The sequence below is a fragment of the Miniopterus natalensis genome, chromosome 19 (assembly GCF_054644295.1).
Source record: "Miniopterus natalensis isolate mMinNat1 chromosome 19, mMinNat1.hap1, whole genome shotgun sequence".
NCBI lineage: Eukaryota > Metazoa > Chordata > Mammalia > Chiroptera > Miniopteridae > Miniopterus > Miniopterus natalensis.
In genome coordinates this window covers 5921683-5944445 of record NC_142099.1, presented here as the reverse complement: position 1 = coordinate 5944445, position 22763 = coordinate 5921683, and the positions used below count along the sequence as shown (strand labels likewise).

The 22763-nt window shown below is 38.7% G+C and overlaps 1 protein-coding gene across 1 annotated transcript in view; it reads right to left on the bottom strand.

The window, feature by feature from the left end:
• Positions 1–405: 405 nt before the first annotated feature.
• CEPT1 (choline/ethanolamine phosphotransferase 1) overlaps positions 406–22763 on the bottom strand; it is a 28771-nt gene continuing 6413 nt past the window's right edge. Inside the window, exons 2-9 of the mRNA XM_016223393.2 lie at positions 21091–21500; positions 18770–18917; positions 16967–17108; positions 8155–8239; positions 3078–3209; positions 2490–2648; positions 1880–2005; positions 406–1285 (exon numbers count right to left, since the gene is read on the bottom strand). Of these exons, the coding sequence (XP_016078879.1) occupies positions 1166–1285; positions 1880–2005; positions 2490–2648; positions 3078–3209; positions 8155–8239; positions 16967–17108; positions 18770–18917; positions 21091–21429 (1251 nt within the window). The 5' untranslated portion in view covers positions 21430–21500 and the 3' untranslated portion in view covers positions 406–1165. The remainder of the gene's footprint in view (positions 1286–1879; positions 2006–2489; positions 2649–3077; positions 3210–8154; positions 8240–16966; positions 17109–18769; positions 18918–21090; positions 21501–22763) is intronic.

The following is a 22763-nucleotide window of genomic DNA, read 5'->3' as shown; positions in this document are numbered from 1 at the left end:
TGCCCGCCCATCACCTCCAGTTTGGAACCGTTTTAGACACCCTACTTGCTATTTTGGGAAGCCCAGTTCAACTCTTCAGCTAAAGGTGGAGGGATCCCACGACAGTTTTTTTCTCTTGAGAAAAGAGAATCGCAAGAGTCGGAAGGAGTTTAGTGGTCGCCTAGTCCCCCTTCCCTCCACGCCTCCACCTTCTGCTGAAACGGAAGGAACAGGAACTTTTAGAAGCACTCAGTTTTTCAAAATCTCCATCCTTTTAGTGTGTGTACGTGAGTGTGGCCCTCAGAGGCCAGGGTGAAAACTACAAAAAACCCATCAGTAGGGAAAATGAACACAGCTCTTCTATGTTTTAAGTTGAACAGTTTATACGAAACAGAAAGGTCACAGGACACATCATGACACCACAGCTGACCAAATTTTCTTATTTATTAAAGAACAGAAATAAACTTTGCTTCGAGTTTGAAAAATGATATTAAAACGTAGTTTATCTTTCCAGGGAATAAAACTGAGAAAAACGCTGGCTTTTCAGATCATATATTTATTAAAAAAAATAAAATGGATCGACAAAGGTACATTATTCCACATGCTGACAGGGCTCCCCAGCCCATGAGACACCATTTCTTGAGCAATAAAAAAACGGCTTCCTCAATGTGTAAAGACAGGACACCTTTCCTTCCAAATTTGAGGTGTTTATCCCTAGCTCCCCTCACCAGCCAGTGGGGTACAGCTGTGCCATGAGGTGAGCTCCTTAGTAAAGAAAGCTTGAGAAGACACAAATCAAAGATGTCACTAAAAGATGATGATTTGTTAAAATTATAAAGCAACCGTCTTGTGGCCTGCATACATTCTACGTAAGAAATCACAGCTGGGAATCGGCCCCCCATGACAATTTTATTCTGAGTCCAGGCTAGTTACAAACACGTGGCATTCATTCGCACATGCTTTCTTGGGCTAAACCCTGTGTACCAACTTGTACAATTTACATGACAGGACATGAAATTCCCATTCTCACGCAGGATCATTAAGGGGTGTTACCAGTAACAAAGAATAAAAGTTACACAACATTGATTATTATAAATTATATTTGTTCTTGTCCACCCCACTCTCATTATGTTCAGATTCTTTCCTGCAGAAAACATGAGTCTCCTATATAACACTGACTCCGTCACTAGTGATGATTCGAATGGACTGTAGAGACCTTGATTCTGAAGACGTGTATGTGCAGGTGAGAGGCGATCTGGTTGCAGACACTGACACAGTAGCGGATCAAATCAAAGAAAGAGAAGACCTGGGGAGAAAAGAGACTCTTAGATTCTTAGGACCTGCTCAGGCCACCCCAAGCTTCCTGAAAGTAAAAAGGAGTGGCTTCTGACTTCCTTCCCTTCTCTTCAGATTCACCCTCCATTCTATACAATTTAGTAACTCAGCATCTCACTGCTTCTTCCTTTACATCAAGGCTCAACAAACTCTTTCTGGAGACATGGTAATTATTTTAGGCTTTGCGGATCACACTGTCTTTGTCACAAATGCTCGACTCTGCCACTGCAGCATGAAAGCAGCCATAGACAATACATACATGAATGGCCACGGCTGTGCGCTAATCAAACTTTATTTACAAACCAGGCCAATGGCCCACAGAGTGTAGCTTGCCGACTCCTGCTTTACAGTTAGAGATATGGAATTTATAAGCCCTAAAGCAGGCAGAATTCTATTATAACAATGCAAAACATGGCTCAAAGACAAAGCCACAAGGACTCTCGCCAAGTCCCATAATTGTGGTTCTGACATGCCAAATCATTACAATTGTAAGATTTCTCTCTCAGGACTGGCCCCCTGAAACAAGAAAATTAGCAGCCTCCACATCATGAAATACAATACCTACCAGGGCAATCCAAAGTACAATATATTCATCGATAAAGCTGTTGAAATACTGGTCCAGAAACAAAAGTGCAGGGCCTATGAATGCCGTGTCGTGCAAATGCATTTCACTTTTGGTCATGTGAGCCACCTAGGAATGAGAGAGAAATCAATGACATGGGCATTGTTAGAGAAATTATGATCTACACCGGAAATCAGTACTGTGCTTGAATATCGAATTTCAAGAATTCTTTAGCAATATGTGTTGAATTTCCAAAACTACAACTCTGACACCATGAAGTGGGTCTGAGAGCTACACACCGAAAGGATCTAGCACGTCAACTAAGCCCCCAGGAGATGCTTCTCACGAGGAGCCTAATTTGAATGTACAGAGTGAGACTGAAGGATGCAGCGAGCAAAGTAAGCAAATGAAACTGCAGAGAAAGAAGTTATGGTGGTTCAAGAAGCTTTTTGTTGCAGCTTCACAGGAGGTACCCGCAGCTCCCATGCTGGTGTCGAGAGATTCTGATTGGAGGAGAGCAAACTCTAGAGCTTCCCAGGACACCATGGAATGAAAGCTATGGCCATAAAACCAAAGTAAGATGAAAATTACAAATAAAAACTTCCGTGCTTACCACAAGCTTATTGGTGATTTTAGCAGATACAAAACCAAACGTCAGTATATAAAGGCAGGGGTGCTTTTCAAAAAGCTGGACCGCTGACTTCTTGTAGATCATCACCGCCAGTGTGATCACGGAGCCAATGTGCAGAAAGGGAGACAGCACGCTTGTTCCCTGCGCGGAGCCGGGGAGAGGAATGACAAGGATTCACACTGATTCACGCACGCTCCTAAGACCCTCGTGGGGCCCGACAGCCGGCAGTTTCTATAATGGGTCATTGGAACAGCGAAGCAGCAGCGCCCGGACTGGTTAGGCACAAACTGAGGATTTTACTTTTAAGAGGCCAGGCTGATTTTATAAAGCAGGTCATACCTTTTAAAAATACATGTGTATAAAAGCGTGTGTGTGCGCATCACAAAAACACGCATCTAGGCATATACACGTATGCACGTACAAATACAACTGAAGTTTTGGATATTACTATTTTTAAGACTAAGTGGAAACTCCTAGTTAACAAGTGATTTCATACAAGTCAAATGAAAAAGTGACCACAAAACCAAGCGCCAGCATAAACCACCTCTGGGAATCTTGAGCTGTACTCACCGCTATTGTCGATCCATTTTTCCCAACACCACCCGTGAAGATGACACGGAAGTAATTGGTACAGGAAAATATGGTCCCTGCCACAGTACAAAGTGCAGGAAAGATTTTCACTTGAATATTCAGCACTGGAATCTTTAATAGGCAGAGAGAAAGGACAGTTAAAATGTATACAAGTTAAAACAAGGAAACAACAAATTTTCAATTTATACTGAGATGTTCTCCATGCCCTCCAGCTTAGTAAATACTTACATTAATGGAAGGTTCTCTCTCCTTTCCTTTATAAACAATATAATAAGTCTCAAGAGATGAGGCTACATAGAAATTAATCGCACTTCTGACATCAATCTTTAAAAACAAGAAACAACTCCCACTTTATTAATTTGAGTCATAAACTAAGTAAAGTTCGCCTAACGCATTCCAGAAAGCTGGCAACAGTGAACTTGGCTGTCTTCTGGGTTGTTGTTTTTTTTTTTATCAAAGGAGAGTACTCTGCCTTTTATTCTGTGCATTTTCTAACTCTACCTCTATGTCCATAATTTGTTATAACTGTTATGATAGAGAAAGCATGGATTGTAAAAGTCTAAAAATAGTTGCAACTAGATTAAAAAAAATCTGTAAACCAGAGAATGGAAGACAAAAGTTCTACTCAGAAGCGCTCCCAAGGCCAGATTGTTAGGATACAGGCATTTAGTAAGCACAAGGCACCTACAAGGGCATTCATATGCGGGGGGGGAAACGTGGCAAGTACATCCAAGTAGGTACAGCTCTACAACTGTGTACCCCAAATTTTAACATATAAACTTAAGTTTTCAGAAGTAAATAAGTGGATTTAGATCATGGACTTAATCTTGCAAACACAAACCCATCATTTAAAATGAAATACACTTATATTAATTTTTAAAATCATTTAAGAATCTCTCCCTTTCAATACCTCTCCTTTAGCTTTTCTGAAGTCTCAAATTTTGTCCAATATGGATTGAAAAGAAAGCAACAGTAAAGTGATACAGTCTAAAAACAGAAACAAACAACTATAGGAACAAGACTGCAACAGCCCACAAAAGCTTCATAGGAAATGAGTTTTTACAATGAAAATAATTTAATTAGGGCTGTTTATACTTCTTAGGGCTGCCATCTGCCTACACTTTAAAAATCAAATAGGAAATGTGAAATTTCCTAATATGTATACAACCGCAGTAAAATTGGTAGAGAGATAATTGTTAATGTTTAAATCCTCTATTTCTTCAAAATTCTTAAGACTTCTGTTTGTTTACTCAACTCTATGACCTCTTGCAAAATTGCAGCTCTAAAAAAAAAAAAAGTTGAAAACACTGTTCAAATTTCAAGTTGTGCTGTCACAGTGTTTAAGTTTCTAAAATGAAATAGGTCAACTTAAAAAATCAAGTCCAGAACTTCATGGCCCATCCTAAACAATGGTTGTGTTCCTCTCCTAATTGATCTCCAAACCCTCAGACCAATCCAAAACTTGTTTTCAATAAAAAAGAAAATCAACACTACAGTTGCTTTGAACTCCAAGAAACTTTTCTGCTATAGTTCAGAAAACTAGAAATATTGCAATCTGAGTCTGATGCACCTGGCCGAAACTCAGTATGCTGGCTGGCATCCCTTTCCCTCCCGTGACAAAGGACCTGTCTGGCAAGAGGGAAACACTACACTCCCCCAGATTTCAGAAGAAGCAAAGCATTAAGGGGCCTGCCTGAATGGGGGCCAGTGGACGGAATGAGCGCCAGCTCTGGCCTAGTGATCTGTGCACAACTGAACCGAACAGCGTCACAGCTGTACTTAAAATCTAGAAAATGCTTTAGGATTATGGAAATGGCTGCCCTTCGAAGGAAGAGAGAATAAACAGGAACGTCAGAAAAGCCAGGCAAATTAGTAAACGGCATAGACCACAAAGTAAGCCAGCGGGCAAGCAGAGACTCAGAAGCGAGGATCGTGAGCATGCTGAGGAGCCTCCTCACGGCTGCCCTGGGACAGCTGCATTCATCACACATATGCACCTGAGTGCAGGGCTTTGTTTCAGTTGGTCTCTATCTTCTCTCTAGAGCCCCGAATATTGCAGGGGCTCAATATACACTTGTTGAATGAAGATCTTGTCCCTTTCTCTTACTCTCAATGCAGAATTACTGTTTTGAGAGAGTATAAAGACACACTTGTCCCCACATTAAGAGGGAAAAGGGAAGTTAGCTACCAGGAAATCGGAGGCAGAGTGAAGGGATCATTTGTGGGTTCCCTTCAAAGTAGTACTTTCCTTACCCCCTATTTCAAAAGTGATATGACAAAAGATAGTTCCAAGACATTCCAAAAGGACATATTCTTTTGGGGAAGCAATACACAAAAGTGTGTTTTATTTCTTGCAACACGTAAACCATGCAATAGTGGACTTTTGTGCATAAAAATAGTTTTTTCCTTAAAAAACAAAACAAAAACAAGACAAAAAAAATACCCAACCAAACCAACAAACATGAACTATAACCTTGGTAAGAACTCGTCTCTTTGAAGAGAAATGAGAGCTGGAGGAAATGGGCCATCGTATGTAGTAGACAGAAGTCACTTACCTCTGCTTCATAGCTGATCTTCTGGAATCAGCTTTATAAAGACATCTGCACTGTTTTTCTTTGTATTTACCATAAATTTAATTTCTAAATATTAGTAAAAGCTTTTTAATGAGGGTTTGGAAAGCAATTTCCATTTTATGACATCAACCTCAAAAGAGATGAAAATTTCACATCTAGGCCCTAAACCAATCATCTCTCCATTTTGGCACACAAGTAAGTGGTGACAATACATGTAGTAATCTTTCCTGAACTAACATGCTCAGCAATAAATGCAGAGGGTCAAGTAAAAAGAAAAAATGAAATATAGTGGTCTGGGGTCAGTTATGGGCATGTGTACGGGAAATCGCCCAAAGAACACAGAATGTTTCTCTGAGCCCCCCGGAAAGCACCAGTGATGCCAGGCACTTCCCTTTTCCTCTAATGATGGAGACAGGAGGACCAGTGATAGACGGTAACGACGAGACAGGGCGGGAATGTGTTTCCCACCTGCAACCTAACCTCGCTAACCCTGGAATTGGACTGCTGGGTCTGCGAACTCCATGTTAGTCTTGATTCGGAGAGTTCCTCAGATTGCTTTTTAAAACATTTAATAAAAAAGGATGATTATATTATTAATTCTCAATAAAGACAGGACAAAATACTTGATCCTTTAAAAAAAATTACATCTGTTATGTACATGTACAGATTTGTGTGTATAAATCCTAATTTTAAAAAGGCAACAAGTACACCTGAAGCAAATTTACTGCCAGGCAAAACCTAAAAACTACGGAGATGTGTATCTCTAGCTTCATGTATAACAGTGCTTTTACGTACTTCCACACTGAGAAGGACAATTAGGTATATAGCTATGCACCTGATGCTCACCTGTGTCTAGATGACCAAACCAAAACCCCACTTTCTTTTTATTGGTATGCTAAAACTATGGTAATTTATATATGTTTAAGATATTCAAAATAACTTTGGAAGGGGGGGATTTTGGTGTAAAACACAAAGCCTATGAAAATAATACAGTCAAGAGATACAATAAATTTAAGTGGGAGTAGGCTTTAGGCTTTATGATCTAGTCTTACGAAAAATCCTTCCCCCCTCTACGGCTGAACTGTTACATATATAAATAACTACTGACCTAGTGGAGAGCAAAAGTAATAAAATTCTCTAGTGAAATCTATAGATCTCAGATTTCTCTAGAGACCGTACTGGACTTTGAGACAAATGTGTAGGAAAGATGTGATCTGAATGATATTATGTACATAACATTATGTACATGATTAAATAGTTTCAAAATTTTCCTAGTTGACTATGGATTGTTTTTATTCCTTCATTCCACCCTCCTCCCCCAGAATAAAGGGCATTAAACAATTATTAGCAATAAATTCTTAGGAAAGTATGTTAATTACACTTCCTCAAGTATCTAATTTACCATCATAAGGTGACTTAGGTAAGGGAAGACTGTTGCTCAGGAAACTTCCCTTGTACCTTAAAACCAATCTGATTTTTCAAGAATTATGTTCGCTCAGGACCAGTAAATCTTTTTGGCAAGATAACACTAAATAAATTACAAATACTGTACTCTGGATGGGTGGTGGTGATGGCCAGCAGCTAACTGGACCAGGGAGGACAAGCTACTTTGACTCCAATCTGGAAGGATACATTCTAACTGTAAGAACAGCACCCTCTGAAGGCTTATTATACGATGGGCACCGTTCTAAGTGCCTTACACATGTTTACTCACTGAATCCACAAAATAACCTGATAGGATAGGTACTACTGTCCTCATTTTACAGAGGAGAAACCAAGCAGCGGAGAGCTGAGTAACAGATGAAGTTCTCATAGCAGACAGTGGAACTGGAGCAAACTCTGGCAGCCTGGCTCCTGAGCCTGTGCTCTTGGTCTCCATGTCATACATATTATATTCCCTCTTTCAGAGGTTTCTGGAAAAGAACTTGTGATTGTAGGGGAGACTATGTTTTAGGTCAGTTTGAAAAATATAGGTCCTGGCTTGTAAAAAAAAAAAAAATCCTATGGCACTGGCTTTAATATGCCTTTGTTCTGTTTTGGGGCCAAAGTTAACTTATTTCCCCAAATTTGTTCTTCAGCTTTAAGCATATGACAAAAAATTTACTTCTCTAAATTTGTTCTTCAGCTTTAAGCATCTGACAAAAAAACTCGGAGTTCAGAAAGGGAATAAAGGGGCTAATTTAATCTTGTCATTGGTTAGCTCGATACACTATCTGCTGTTTCTCAGCTGTAAAATGGAATAACAAATGATTCAGAAAGCCTTCAAAAATAGCCCTGGAATGCACCTTACGCGCCACTCAATTCTAGTAGTAAAATTCACCAGCCCTGAAGGGAAGTCTGTGCCTAACTGTGGCTGTGCCTTTTCATTTTCAGAAAGAATAAAATAATTTCACGCATCACTCTTAATCTGCATTACCCTGTATTAGAAACACAAGCAAGAGACAACATGCAGTACATGGGATACACAATGTGAACGGAATTACCATAGATTGCCAAAAAGGTGGTCCTCCAATCACTGCCAGCAAATGCATGATTATTATGAAGATTTGCACTTCAGTCACATCAATTCTGATTAGGTACAAAAAGCCAAAAAAGCAGAATTACTCAAAACAATTTCAAGTTCATTAGTTGCAAGCTTAGCAGCATTCCTCTATCATGCACAATAGAAAAAAAATCTCAAACATTGAGGAGAGGGGAAAGGGGGTGTCAAAAATTTGTTATGAGCAAAATCAAATCAAATCCAGAGCTTCCTAATTTAATTTGATGAATTTCACAGAGCAATAAAAACCCCTCCTTTCCAAAGGAAATTTCTGACTATAGCTTCACCTTTCCAACCAAAAAAAAAAAAAGAGAAAAAAAAAGGTGTGTATATTACATTTATTTTGACTGTCAAGCAGAGGATTGCACTGTACTGATACATGAGGTCTTTGTAGCACCAAATGGAAGAAACCGTGAGCTTCCACTATAGTCACATACCTCACGGAGACCCTGCAAACTCACTGCCCTGTAGATGTACTCATTTAATGCCTCCCATGCTGTGGGTATAAAAAAGTTTCACCCAATCCTCAGATTCTTATGCTTATTAGGTCAACTACCCTAAGATTTCTGGAAAGAAGATACTGAAAGCAACCAAGAGTTAGCTTTAAGGCAGCTGGAAATGACCTCACAGTGAAAGAGGCAGAGCTGGTACAAAAGCAGGGCAGCAGAAAGGAGAAGCCTGAGAGCCTGAGAAGAATCTGGGCAGGAAGGCAGGAGCAAAGCACATAGCCGTGCCCCTTCCTGCCGCTGCTTGCTAACGCCCTGAGACGCTCCTTCTCAGAGCGCCGGGCCCAAAGGCCATTTAACTGTGAGAACTTACCCTACAGACAGGCGTGCACACCATGTCTGCACAAGGTTATTCATTACAGCATTATTTATAATAGAAAATTATAAACGAGGGCATGGTTACAGAAATCATGGAACTGTGATGCAATGGGATACTCGGTAGCTTTAAAAACGAGGGGCAGAGCTCCTGACACAGTGATATGGAAACATATCAATGACATACTAGGTAAAAACAAAAAAAATGTTCTAGAATGTGTATATGTTACTTTTTGCATAAAAAAGACATATAATATTCTATTTTTATTTTTGCCATTAACTACATCATTTCTGCAAGGATTTAAATCGTAAACTGAGAACAGTGGTTACCTAGTGGAAAGGACAGTGTGGGACCTAGACCACTGGGAGACAAGAATGGGAGGAGACTATTAACTGCATATCTTTTATAATGTTAACGAACAAAATGAATAACTGATCTGTTAAGAAAGTAAATTTTAAAAAAAGTCTAAGAAAAATAGATATCAACAACATCAAGGCGGTTCAACTCCCAGAGCAGAGGAGAGCCCTCAATCTATAATGTGAATTTAAGATTCGTAAGCTCTCACATCTATAACAAGTAACTAGGTTGAAACCAGTCTCTCACCACTAAAAAAACTGATCTTTGTTTGCTCAAGAATGTTTTTCGAACAAGCTTATTAAGCTGCAAACATATAGTGATGTAGTTATCTCGATATACACATATTGGGGGAAAAATGGACTGAATTAGGCTAAAAAGAATCTGTAGAGCTGACCTGGTGAGTGGTGTTGCCAATAAGGAAAATTACACTCAGTAGCAGACTCAGGAGACTAAGCAGGTGTCAGAGATGATCGACTCTGTCTTGGGTGGAGGGCAGACATCTTACAACACTTTGCTGGATATATGAAGTAGCCTTTTGGGAGGGGAAGGGCCAGAAGTATAGAATTACAAAATAAAAATGGAGGGAACCTCATGCAATTACTTGTACCTTGGATAAATGTAAAAGAGAACAGAAAACATGAAAGATCTTTACAAAGCCCCAAATTGGGATACCTACCAACATGCATTTGGTTTGAATTCCAACAAGACTCAGGATTAACTAAGGGATGTGAAGGAATGTAAATGACATTCTGTGAGAGTTGATAAGCATGTTAATCATCTTTTCTCAGAATGTTTTATATGTCATACACATTCCAAAGATATACTTGCAAATCTGTAAACATAACTTTTTTTGTTAAACTGTACATAGCAAATATAATTGTGTTGTAAATTTAGGTTGGCTACTAGCTTGGTTAACACATTATGTACTTAGGGCTAAATTCACAATGTCAAAGAAACCCTGATTTGTACCATTTGACTTGTGAGCTATTATTTAAAAAGAAGCATTTTGGCCCCGCTGGGTGCAGCTCAGCAGTTGAGCATTGACCTAGGATCCAGGAGATTGTGGTTTGATTCCTGGTCAGGGCACATGCCCTGGTTGCGGGCTCGATCCCCAGTCGGGGGTGTGCAGGAGGCAGCCGATCAATGACGACTTTCTCATCACTGATGTTTCTGTCTCTCTCTCTCTCCCTCTTCCTTCCTCTCTCTGAAATCAATAAAGACACATTAGGAAAAAAAAGAAGCATTTTGTTGAAAAAGTCATTGAAGGTGTCTGGAATCCTATTTGAAGATTAGATTGCTATTAACTACAGATTTGCAGTTATTTATAAGTGGATCTGAAGTTCTAAGGAACTTATGCATGACCAGTATATGGCATTCATATATATGTCACCAGAAATACCATGGTTGGGTGAAGACTGGTAGAGTGGAATAAAGGTTAGCTCGAAATTCAATATACTGCCTGCCAATATTTTACTTCCTACCCTTGATAAGGGGCAAACTGGGCATGGGAAATTTAGATTAATGTTAAATAATATTACAGCTGAGTGATAAGTATGAATATTTTCAATTCAAGTGTTATATACAGAGAATGTCTAAGCATCTATTTTTGAGATAAGCTGAATTATTTAAAACAGTATTATCTACCACATGAATGACTATGTGAATCTTTAGATTATCTTTAAAGACTTAAAACAAAAAACAATCTATCTAGTGACTTTGAATAAGAAGAGGAAAACAGCCACAGGCCAGACTAGAACAGTCCTCTAAGAGGAACTAAAGCTTGCTAAGGGGCAGCCTATCAGAAGAGTGAGGAGAGAGCCCTCTCTCCTCACTGGGGAATAACCTTGGAGTTAAATAAAGGGATCCTGGGCATATTCTTCCACTCAGACCAGCACAATCAGTCCCGGAAGAAATCTGAAAACTTTGGGGAGTTATTAACATGGGTCTTAAGATTAATAATAATGATAATGACCACTTATTATACGCTAGTCGCTGTATGTTTTTGACTTTTAATTTTCAAAATCATCCTAGGAGGTCAGACAGGTTCACATGCATCTAACTGCTGTAACTGTCTATGTTTCGGGATGACGCTTCTCATATTCTAACACAATTTTCTCTAAAATGGTACAACTCAATAGGCAATAGCTGACATAGGAAGTCACTGCCATTGAATAACTGGATTTACAACGCTGCAAGATACCTTCCAGAAAGAACTCTGCTACCAGAGACTATTTCTATCATATTACTGAAGCATTTGGGGGCACAAGGACATAACATAGGAAACCGAATGCAGCCTTGTGTTGCTAGAACGATCTGACAGGTGTCCATATGCACAGTTCCCCAGTACTCCTTGAAAAACAAAATAAACAGAATCTAAGTTCTATTTTCTTGTAAATACACTGTTTCATACCAAAGTGTGAAGGATTCTGGGCTGTTCTACTGGGAAATCATATCCTAATAAATCTTGAAATTTTAAAGGTCAAAATCACACTTCTAATATATCAAGAAAAAGGTACATTACTTACTCTTAGTATTAATTACAGAAATATGCATTTAATATACATTTAAAAAAACCTGAAAAAGAAAGGCGTCAAAGGATGACTATAGTAATAGGGAAGCTAAGGATACTTAGTTTTAAAAGCACAAATCAGAGAGGAAAACAGTAAACGTAACAGAAGTGAGAGCAGCTTCTAGCATTAATTTTTTAAAATAAAAACAAAATCACTGAAAACAGCAGCAGAAACCCTAGCATTACCTCGCTTAAAGGATGTGTTGAAGAAGTTAGAAGAATAAACAGAATCTTTTCCACACCACTATAAAAAGTTCTCTCAATCTACCTATCTAAGGAAAACTCTGCTTGTTTTATTGTTTAAAAATATAAATACAAAAAAAAAAAAAAAAATCTATTTAATGGTGGAAAGGTATTTGTTTTAAAAATATTACATAGAGCAAAAATGGTATTATTAGGAGAGAAATGCTTTTAGCATCACATCATCAAAATATTGTTTTTAAAATGTTTTGTTTAATAGGGTGGATTTTTATTGCCCTATTATATGTTAAAATGATTTGTTTTCTAATAACCTGTTTGCCTGTGGAATACCAGCAGAGAGACTTGTGATTTTTTGTTTTAATTACTCTGTGCATGACAAAGGTGCCATCTTTATTGAGTTCATGCCATTGTTCATTGGACAGCATGAATATCCAGCAGTTACCGTGACGTTCCAGAACCAAGGTCCCAGGGTTCCTGTGAGAAGCTGGGTTATTATAATTATGATCTGGGACTCTGTAACATCGAATCTATGCATAAGGAAACAAACATTTCAAAATAACTTTACTCAGAGCTTCTGCTAAAGATTTAGCCCCCCTACAATAGGTAACAAAAAGATTTAAAAGGTAGCATTCTCCTTACTAAGACATCTAAGGATTCAATAACACGATTCATACAATACCATCGCCACCCTATGCATACATGTACATGGTTTATGCAATACCATCACTACCCTATGCATACATGTGTATGATTCATACAATATCATTGCTACCCTATGCATACATGTATATGGTTTATACAATACCATCGCTATCCTATGCACACATGAATATGATTCATACAATACCATCGCTATCCTATGCATACATTATATTTCTTACCGAAATCCAAACAGTATAAAAGCTTAAAAATTAAAACCATAACACACTGAATAAATGACTTGTAAATCAGCAGCTGGAAACACTAGAACTAAAAATGTGCAGTCAGTTCTCAATTACCTAGGAAGGAACGATGACTACTACTTTGCTTCCCACAAGCCCCAAGGCACAGACATCTCCGTGCTTGAAAAACCACTAATATCTTGCATCCCTTCACTGCCCCGCAACTCATCATGCCCCTACTCCTGCTAGCTCAGTGAAATGCACATGCACGTGGAAAGGGCAAGTGGGGAAGGGGGCTTTTTGGAAATGGTTAGATTTCCCTGTCCTGTCTCCTGGTAATCTCTACTCCAGAGTCGTACCCTTTTCCGTCTTTCTCTTCCCTTAATTCCACATGGCATCACACATTCTACTATCCTGAAAAAGTTTATTAGTGGTAAAAATGAGTAAAACATCCAATTCCATCACTAGAAAAGTTTTGGGACACAGATGGTGATAGAAAAAAACAATAGTGGTTTGGAACGGACTTCACATAAAATCGACATAACCACACTTAAGCTCTGAGGAGCGCTAATGAGAGAGAGAGAGAAGTCCGTGATTCTGCCCAGTGACTTGAGTCCAAACTGCACTCCAGGTTTTACATTCATACAAACAGTTGTTTTAGAATATTACCTACAACACTGTGATAAAATGGGCAGAATCCAAATGAATGAATCATGGCTGAGAAGAAAATACACAGGAAAATAGAAACTAAAGGAAGTCTTTGGTGTTTAATAATCCACGTGATAAATCTTGAACATTTACAGATATGCAGATCCTATAAAGGCACTCAACAAGAAGTTTCCTCATTTTTAATCCACAGGAAATGGATCACACATTAATAGATAACAGTTTTTAATGACTAGGAGGTCTTCCACTATTTATTCTTTAGAGGTTACTTGCATAAGAAGGTGAACTAGATTTGTAAGACCACCAGAATACATAGCCTATTAACTTTTTTCATTTAATTATAGAAAAAAAATGTAATAAAATGAAGATAAATACTCTGCCTGCCGTAATTATAAGTAATAAGTACACTAGAAGTAACATTTGTAAACTTAATGGATTCACAGAAGGAACTTTACTTATGATCTAATCCCAAACTCTTATTTTATTTTTTAAATATATCTTTATTGATTTCAGAGAGAGGAAGGGAGAGGGAGAGAAACATCAATGAAGAAAGAGTCATTGATTGGCTGCCTCCTGCACACCCCCAACTAGGGATCGAGCCTGCAACCCGGGCATATGCCCTGACCGGGAATCGAACCGCAATCTCCTGGGTCAGAGCCAAACTTATTTTACACATTAGAAAACGAGGCAATAAAAGTTATGGGTCTTGCCCAAGTGGATATACAGAGGAGATCATTTGGAAATAACACTTGAGGCAAGATATACTGGTCTCAGTTCAATTTACTATACTTTCTTTTTGAGTTTTTATGGCTCATGTTTTGCATAAATATAGTTTATTAAAGATTGTTTAGGGTTCCTAAGCATTTATTAAAATGATTCTACACAGACATCGACAGATCGATGTTTCTCTCTCTTCCTACCCCCCCTTCCCTCTCTTTAAAATTAACAACAAGGCTCCTTTTCCTGTACTGCCTTTCTCCACCTTCCATTCAACCACCTGAGAAGGTGACTGCGAGTCATTCCAGTCTCCGCTCTCTCTTACTCTCCATATCCAAACAGAAACTATGCCCTGAAGTTTCTACCTCTTAAATCTCTCTCCGACCTCCCTCTTTCTCTTAGAGAGCACTATCTTTGCACTAGTTCAGACATCATTCCTCACATTAATTGTACTGATGCCTCCTAAGGGGTCTCCTTACTTCAGTCACAGACACTCCAACCCATTCTCCAAAATGTTGTCAGACTGATCTTTCCAAAAGGTCATTTTGTCATGCTTGAGGTCCTGCACAGGTTCCTCACAGACTCCGGATCAAAGCCCACATTTCTTGGCAGGATATAGAAGGCCCCTGATCTTCTGGAGCTTCTCCAGCCTTATCTTCTGCCACTCCCCCACAGGCATCTGATGATCTAACAACCTGGTACTGCCTGCAGTTCTCCAAGTACATATTTCGTCAAAGGACTACACCACCGGGACAATTCTGAGACTGGCAAAGAGAGAGCTGTAACAACAAATCACTTCTACAAATGTCATCTATTTACTTGTCCCTGCTTCCCTGGTTTTCGCTTTCCCTCCTTCAGTTCCCACACCATATGGTTGGTGCTGCTTTACTTGAAAGGGAAAGAGAATAAATTAGGGCTAGATGATGAATAACTTTTCAAAATAAGGGCCTGAAAGTTAACTCTGTGATCATACCAATGAAACATAAACTACGCCAAATCTGGATATTAAAACTTCTGCTATCTTTGAAAACAGTAACATCACTAAATTTAAAAATTAGGGCAAACCAAGTAATTTTAGAAGTCTGAGAAAAAACAGTGGCACATATTTTCAATTACTGCTTTTTAAAAAAATATATCAGAAACCTTCAATATTTTCTGAGCACCAACCATTTTTAAACTGCTGATCAATGCATATAGTTTTCAATTGGACACTCATGCCCACTATTGTCTCTTATAATAATAACACCTTAAGGTTGGCCTTAAACATGTTCTCTAAACCCCTTTATTTTGAAATTATTCTGGGATATGTCTCTTACTTAGTATACAAAATATTAAATAGTTATTCAGTTACTGTCATAGTTAAGAACATCTTAAACTATATTTAAGTAAGTTTAGCAAAAATCATCTTAACTAAACCTGTAGGGAATACCTGAACTTTTATGCACTCTGGGTTTTTCAAGGCCTCAAACACTAAATTTATTATGAACCTAAAATCCAAAACTCTCCTAATGATTCATCTTAATTAGAGACCAGGTTAAGATGTTCTCCTATCATTTGCCATCAGATTTTTATTTTGACATTTCATGATGTATTCCGAGTCATTTTTCAAGTTCTTTCTCTTTTGATCTTATACCATGAAAAAAAATAAAAGACTAACTTGAGCAGTGTAAACAGGATCTGTGATACTTAATTAAACACCAGCTGGTCAATTCCACCCTTAACCTCATTCGGAGACTGGTTGACTAATTAATATTTATGGGTCACCACCCTGGAACTACTCACTTTCAAGTTTGAAAGGAGTTTGCATTTTATTTCTTAAATACTTAGGCACTTTGTTGGCAGTAATAATCTATATGGTGTGTTCATGTCAATTACCAAGAGCTGAGATTTTTATAGATTCATAAATAAAATGTGAAAAGAATAAAACCTAATTAAGCTACAATATTTAGAAATTAGAGTTGCTCTCATAAACTATCTTCTTCTTTCCTGAAAATGAATTTTCATAGGTCAAAATTAAACACAGAGTTAAGGTGAGTAAGAGTAGAAAAAAAGAAAACTGAATCTGTCTGATGGAAAGACAAGTGGATTATAAGTGAGGAGGGGCTACTGCTTTTCTCATTACTTTAAAACTATTGATTGGGCCCTGGCCGGCGTGGCTCAGTTGGTTGGGCGTCATCCTGTGCACCAAAAGGTCACTGGTTCGATTCCTGGTCAGGGCACAGGCCCGGGTTGCGGGCTCCACCCCTGATCAATGTTCTGCTCTCACATCGATGTTTCTCTCTCCCTCCGTCTCCCTTCTTCTCTAAAAATATCAATAAAAGAATATTCAAAAGTGTTGATTGGGAGGTTCTAATATTTATTTTTAAAAACTATGATAGAAGGACATGTAATGGAGACCTTAGGTAAGAGCTAGAATAATGAAGGTTTTCAATTTATTTTATTTACTAATTTTGTGATTTGACCATTCCTAATACTCAAATACCTATACGCAACACTCTCAATATTTGAAAGAGAAAACAAAATCACCATTAAGTGTTACTTACATTCCAAATCGCAATGTTCCCGAAACATATGTTTGCCAGTGTGCACAATAGAACATGAATGTCCCAGCAAAACAACAGAAAAACATCCAATCAGGGTTTGTCCCCAGTTGCACTGCAATACAAGTTCCAAGAACCACAAACACTGCAAAGGAAAGATCACAATGAAAACCGAGCAACCTGAATAAAAAAACATTTCCTGTTACCAATGAGCTGAAATGATTTTAGAGGAGGCAAAACAAAGACATGCTGTAAATGTACCATCTTCTCTCAGTTATCAATGGTAACAGGAAAGAAGAGTATAATCTTTTACACCATATTTTACCCCGTCATTTCAATCTCCTCTTTCTCTGCACCATTTAGTGAAACCTAAGTTTTTGAAAGCAATTAAAATACTTTAGCAGTTTTTTGGAGTATTCTCCCAACTTAGTGATAGTGTACTAATGAACAGTAAAAAAAAAAAAAAAAAAAAAAAAGACAAGGCAGAGTCAAAAAGAAAGGAAAAAAAAAGGCCTAGATAATTCACAAAGGGCCCTACTTGCTTCAGATTGATGGCTGTCTTTTCTTATTTAGCAAATATCATTATGGACTTTCCTATAAAAGTTTTGGAACTCAAACTACAGTGCAAAAATGACTATTACTTAAAATAAAAAAATAGGATCCTATCACTCTGCTGTCACCTAATTAAATTAAAACAGCCTTTTGAGATGCCCAACTAGCCTTTATTCAGTGGAAAGTTTGATTTTTTTCTTGAGTCTCAAGTGTTTATAAGAGTTTAGCTGTTTCCTCTCCTCTACTGAGCAAGCTGCTGTCGGATACACTGAAATGGTAACTTTAACACGCACCTATGTCAGCGAATCAGAGTTCATGAGGTAAAACCATGTAGGGTTTTGTTTGTTGCTTTTAAAATATTTTCATCGCTATGACAAATGACAAGAAACCAACTGAAGAACTAAATAAAAAGAAGTGTGTGGGTGGTGGGGAGAGGCGGGGGAGTTCCTGTCAGGAGGACTCGTTGGAAACTGTCATTTAGTTTCTAAATCTTTTTTTGCCCTCTAAAAAAGAACTGAAATATTATTATTTTTAATATATCCTTATTGATTTCAGAGAGAGGAAGGGAGAGGGAGAGAGAGAGAGATAGAAACATCAATGATGAGAGAGTCATTGATCGGCTGCAGCCTGCAACCGGGGCATGTGCCCTGACCGGGAATCGAACCTTGATCGCCTGGATCCTAGGTCGACGCTCAACCGCTGAGCCACGCCCGGCTGGGCTGAAATATTATTTTAAAAACAGTACAAATAGAGACATATAAGATTATATCTAACACTAACATGCTAGCAATAGATGAGTTACTGTAGTATTTTTCTAGTCCTTTTATCCAAGCCCATTATCACAGAATTTACTCCAAGTCTAAGACATAGCTTTATATGTCTACATAATATCCACTTAAATATAAAGACTAGGAATTTCCTAGTCTCCCACTATTGTACTCATGAGCATCTACCATTTATGAGATTTTTTGATGACAGCTATGCTCTAAGATTTTTAAAAATAACGGGTGCCAGAACAATAATATTTATGGTTAAAAATAACTGACTAGAAATTAATATAGTTTGTAAATTTCCCAATACAGCTAAGAATGAACAACATTAACTAGTTTTCTAATTTTTGAAAATGCTAAAACACATGCAAAATCACTCATTCCGACAGCTTTTATACTGCCACAAACCTCTTATTTATTCTAAAATTGTTTATCACATTCCTTCTGTCACTGTCAACCATTAACATTAAAGAATCAATAGTACCTGTTGACAGTGAATCACAACCATGATCAAAAAGTTCGCCCAGAGGGGTGCTGCTATTGGTTCTTCTGGCCTGTTTCCCGTCTATAGCATCCAAAGACTGGTAAATGAAAAGGCCACATGCACAGGCGATGTATGCCCACAGAGGTGCCTATGAAATAAAACAACAAAAGCAAGGCTACTGAGACACAGTCATTGCTGTGCTTGGCTAGTAGACTTTATCTTCTTTCTCCAGAGCAGCACTGCTGGTTGGAGCCCATGGGAGAGAAGAGCCCAGTGCTACATAATGAAAAACATTCCGAAACAATCCAAACTGTAAAATAATTAAATTCCTTAATTAGCAGGGGTGTTCGGGCAGAAGCTGGGTAACCACTTCCCAGGGACATTACAGAAATTCAGGTAATTTCTATAAGAATCTATCATTTAGATTCTAGGAGTCAATTAATGAATAATCTAGATTATTTGATTGAATAATTTGATTGAATGAATCATTTAGACTCTAGGAGTCAATTAATGAATAATATACAATATTTCCCAAATTGTATATTTCAAGACGTTTATAGGCACTACGTGAAAAAAAAAAAAGTCCATGCTAAACCCATGTGGGAAACACTGGGTTAAACAATGTCAAAAAGATTTCTCTACTGCAGAACTTCCACTGGCCCTTAGTATTACTAGCATACTGTGAGTATTCCAGAAGGGGGACACAATATGTTGCCACTTCCCAATCTATTTGGACCAAATTCCTCTGGAAGTAGCTGTTAGGTCCTCAAGTAAGCCACTCGTAAAACAGCTCAAAGGACAGGTAATGAGGAATCCAAGCATATAGTTGTGGAGGAGACTAATCCACGACACGCCTGCTGCCTGACTGCTGCAGGACCTGCCAGCTAGACCCAGAAAGACCCGGGCCAGACAGCGGTGCTCTCTGGAAAATCCCCTCACAGACTGACCAATCCCTCCCCGTCCGTCTGAGCCCCAGGCGTGCTGGTTCCTGGAACAGGCCCTTGCCCTGCCCCCACCAAGCGGGCCACACCAGAGTACCCCATCCATCCTGCCCTGTTCTATTTAAGTCGTCAGTGCCTGCCCTGTTGGGACTATATAAGTCCCAACGATATGTAGCCAGTCATACTGGTTTTTGTTTTTTAAGTTTCCTGACTGATGTAAAGTAAGATAGTTAAGAAAATGAGGAAAAAACAGAACTATGTCCATACAACCTGTATGGACTGGATCTGTGCAAAGAGGAGGAGAGGAAATGAGAATCTGGGGAAAAATTAACTATGAATTGATGAAAACAGAAAGAGACAGATGATGACAATTTCATCTCAAAGGACAAATCATATGACAACACTAAAAAAATTGTTACTTCAAGCTTAAAACATACAAGAAACGTTGTGGGGGTGAAATGTTATCACACATGGTTCAGAATCACTTTATAGAAAAAGCCGCTTTTGACACCTTTAGTTGAGGTCACCTTCCTGGGTTACCTGGGACTGATGGCTCCGATTAACATGGGCACAACAAATGTTTGATTCTTTCATCTACCTGACTACCAAAGTTCATCTTCTCACAGGGACATTTTAAAACCAAAGAAGCAAGTGTCAATTTAGCCATTCTGATGAGGGGTTCTAGTTTCAGTTTTGGTTTTAAGTAGTGAGTTCTGAGGGTAAAACAGGAAACAGCAGAAGAGGCCTGCATCTGAGGTGGCCGGGGAGTCTCTGTAAGCCAGTCCGCGCTTCCTTTTACAATGGCAGCCACAGCAGGGCGCGGAGCAGGAAATACACTACACTGACTTTTCCTTATACTTCTTTTCCGTTAGAATAACAGAGATATATTTGGGGTCCATCAGCCACATGTGTTTACAGGGTGAAATAAGGGATATTCAACAATCTCACTGCAATGGAGAGGACACCACTTTTGACATGACTAATTTACAGCCATGCCATCTCACTACCACACTTCTCTCTCTGGTTCTTTTCCAGTTTGCTAAGACTTTACTCAGACATCCAAAAAAAAAAAAAAAAAAAGACTCTTTCATAAAGAATTGATATTTACTGATTTTAAAAGGAACATCTTATGTGTTAAACCCCGCTAACATTAATTTACCTACTAGAACCAGAGTCCACGTTTACTTACGGCTTCTCGTAAGCACAGTGTACAAGGCAGGTTGTATAGCGAGCTTTATTAACAGGATGTGTGATAGGCTGTTTTAAAATAGTTGACAAACAGTTGTCAGAGTATCTTCTCTTTAGCTAAAATGGCCTAGAAATCCCAATTACAGTGTTTCTGGTAGCAAATGTTCATATGTTGGTAAGAAATCCCCTTACCTGCTCTGTGGCTGTGGGGCAGTAGAAGACTAGTAAGACTGTTGTGCAGATGTTTATTGACAACCCGATGATGGTGATGAGGTTTGGGGCGATCCAGGAGGGAACCCTTGCAACTAGCCATTCCCAGTATCGCTGCATCACGGGCTCAAGCAGGGACCGCCCAGCGCTCTGGTATCTGTGCTCTTCTAGCCGCTTCAGCTGGTGTCTTGACAGAGGCGGTGTAGGTAACTGGAACAATTTGTTCAACACACACCCCGGAGTACTCACGTGCCCGAAGCCCACAGGGGACTCCGCGCGCGAGTCTCCACATCGTTTCCTTGTTGACCGATGCCCACTCATGGACTCTGGGTTTCTTTTATTTGGAGAGAATAATTTGTGCTGTTCTATAGCTTTTAGTGGCTGGTCTTTACCTGAAATAAAAAAAGTTTGTCAGCCATTACTTACATCAATGTAAGTAAATTAAAAAAAAAGTCAAACTGGTAATTTAGAGTCATGCCTATCAAACAGGGATCAGAAAACCAGGGGTATGTTTCTAGTTCTGGTTCTTACTGATGGTGTGAGCCAAATGAAGTCATATAACCTCACCTTTAAGTGAAAAGTATTAAGGGGTTTTCATAGTAATGTGCTTCCTGTTACCTTACAGCTTGTGTGACTTCTAAGCTCATGCTCTCTTTTTCTCATCGACTTCAGTAGCATAATGCCACAAATCCTAGAAATGATCTAATCATTTCCAATACATGAAAACTGAGGTCCAAAGGCATACCCAATGAGCTAGAAAATTAGTATGAATACCAGTGGCATCACTTGAATATCGTTGGTTTTAAACTAGATTTTTATTTAATGCTGACAATTATGTATTGAGCCCTTACTATGGACTAAAAACTTTAAGCATGTTTTCTATATTAACTCATTTAATCCTCGCAACAGCCCTAGAAGGTAAGGACTATTAATTACCCCTAGTTTTACAGAAAATGAAACTAAAGCACCATATAGCTAGTGGGTGAGGTTCACACAAACACAGACTTTCTGTTTAAGCTAAATTAAAAGATAAAACTTCTCACGGATAGAAAGGGATATTCTATATAGTATTCCAGGTAGGAGTAAACAGCAATGACAAAAGTTGACTTTCAGAGGACAGTAGATAAGTATTAGCAGCAGCCTGATGAACGGGGGTGATAAGGGAAAAGGCTACGTGCACTAGTGATGACTGTTCATGAGGAGTTGGAGTTTAATCCCTGAAGTACATGTACATGACTCAAAGATTATTAGAGACAGCATAATTACTGTTATTAAGCAACGTAAGAAAATAATGACAAGTGTATTTTTAAGATTAATAGGATAGATATATATTCATCAGAATAGAGATAGTAGTGAGAACATTTAAAAATTAGTACGGCGCCCTGGCCAGTGTGGCCCAGTTGGCTGAAGTATCGTCTTGTGCACTGAAAGGTTGCAGTTTCGACTCCAGGTCAGGGCATATACTTAGGCTGCTGTTAGATCCCTAGTCGGGGCACGTGTGGCAGGAGACCAATCGTTGTTTCACTCTCACATAGATGTTTCTCTCTCCCTCTCCCTTTAAAATCAATAAAAGCATGTTCCTGAAGGGATTAAGTATGAAATGAAAAGGAAACAAAGAACCTTGTGGGAAACTCATAGTTAGTGAGGAGAAAAAG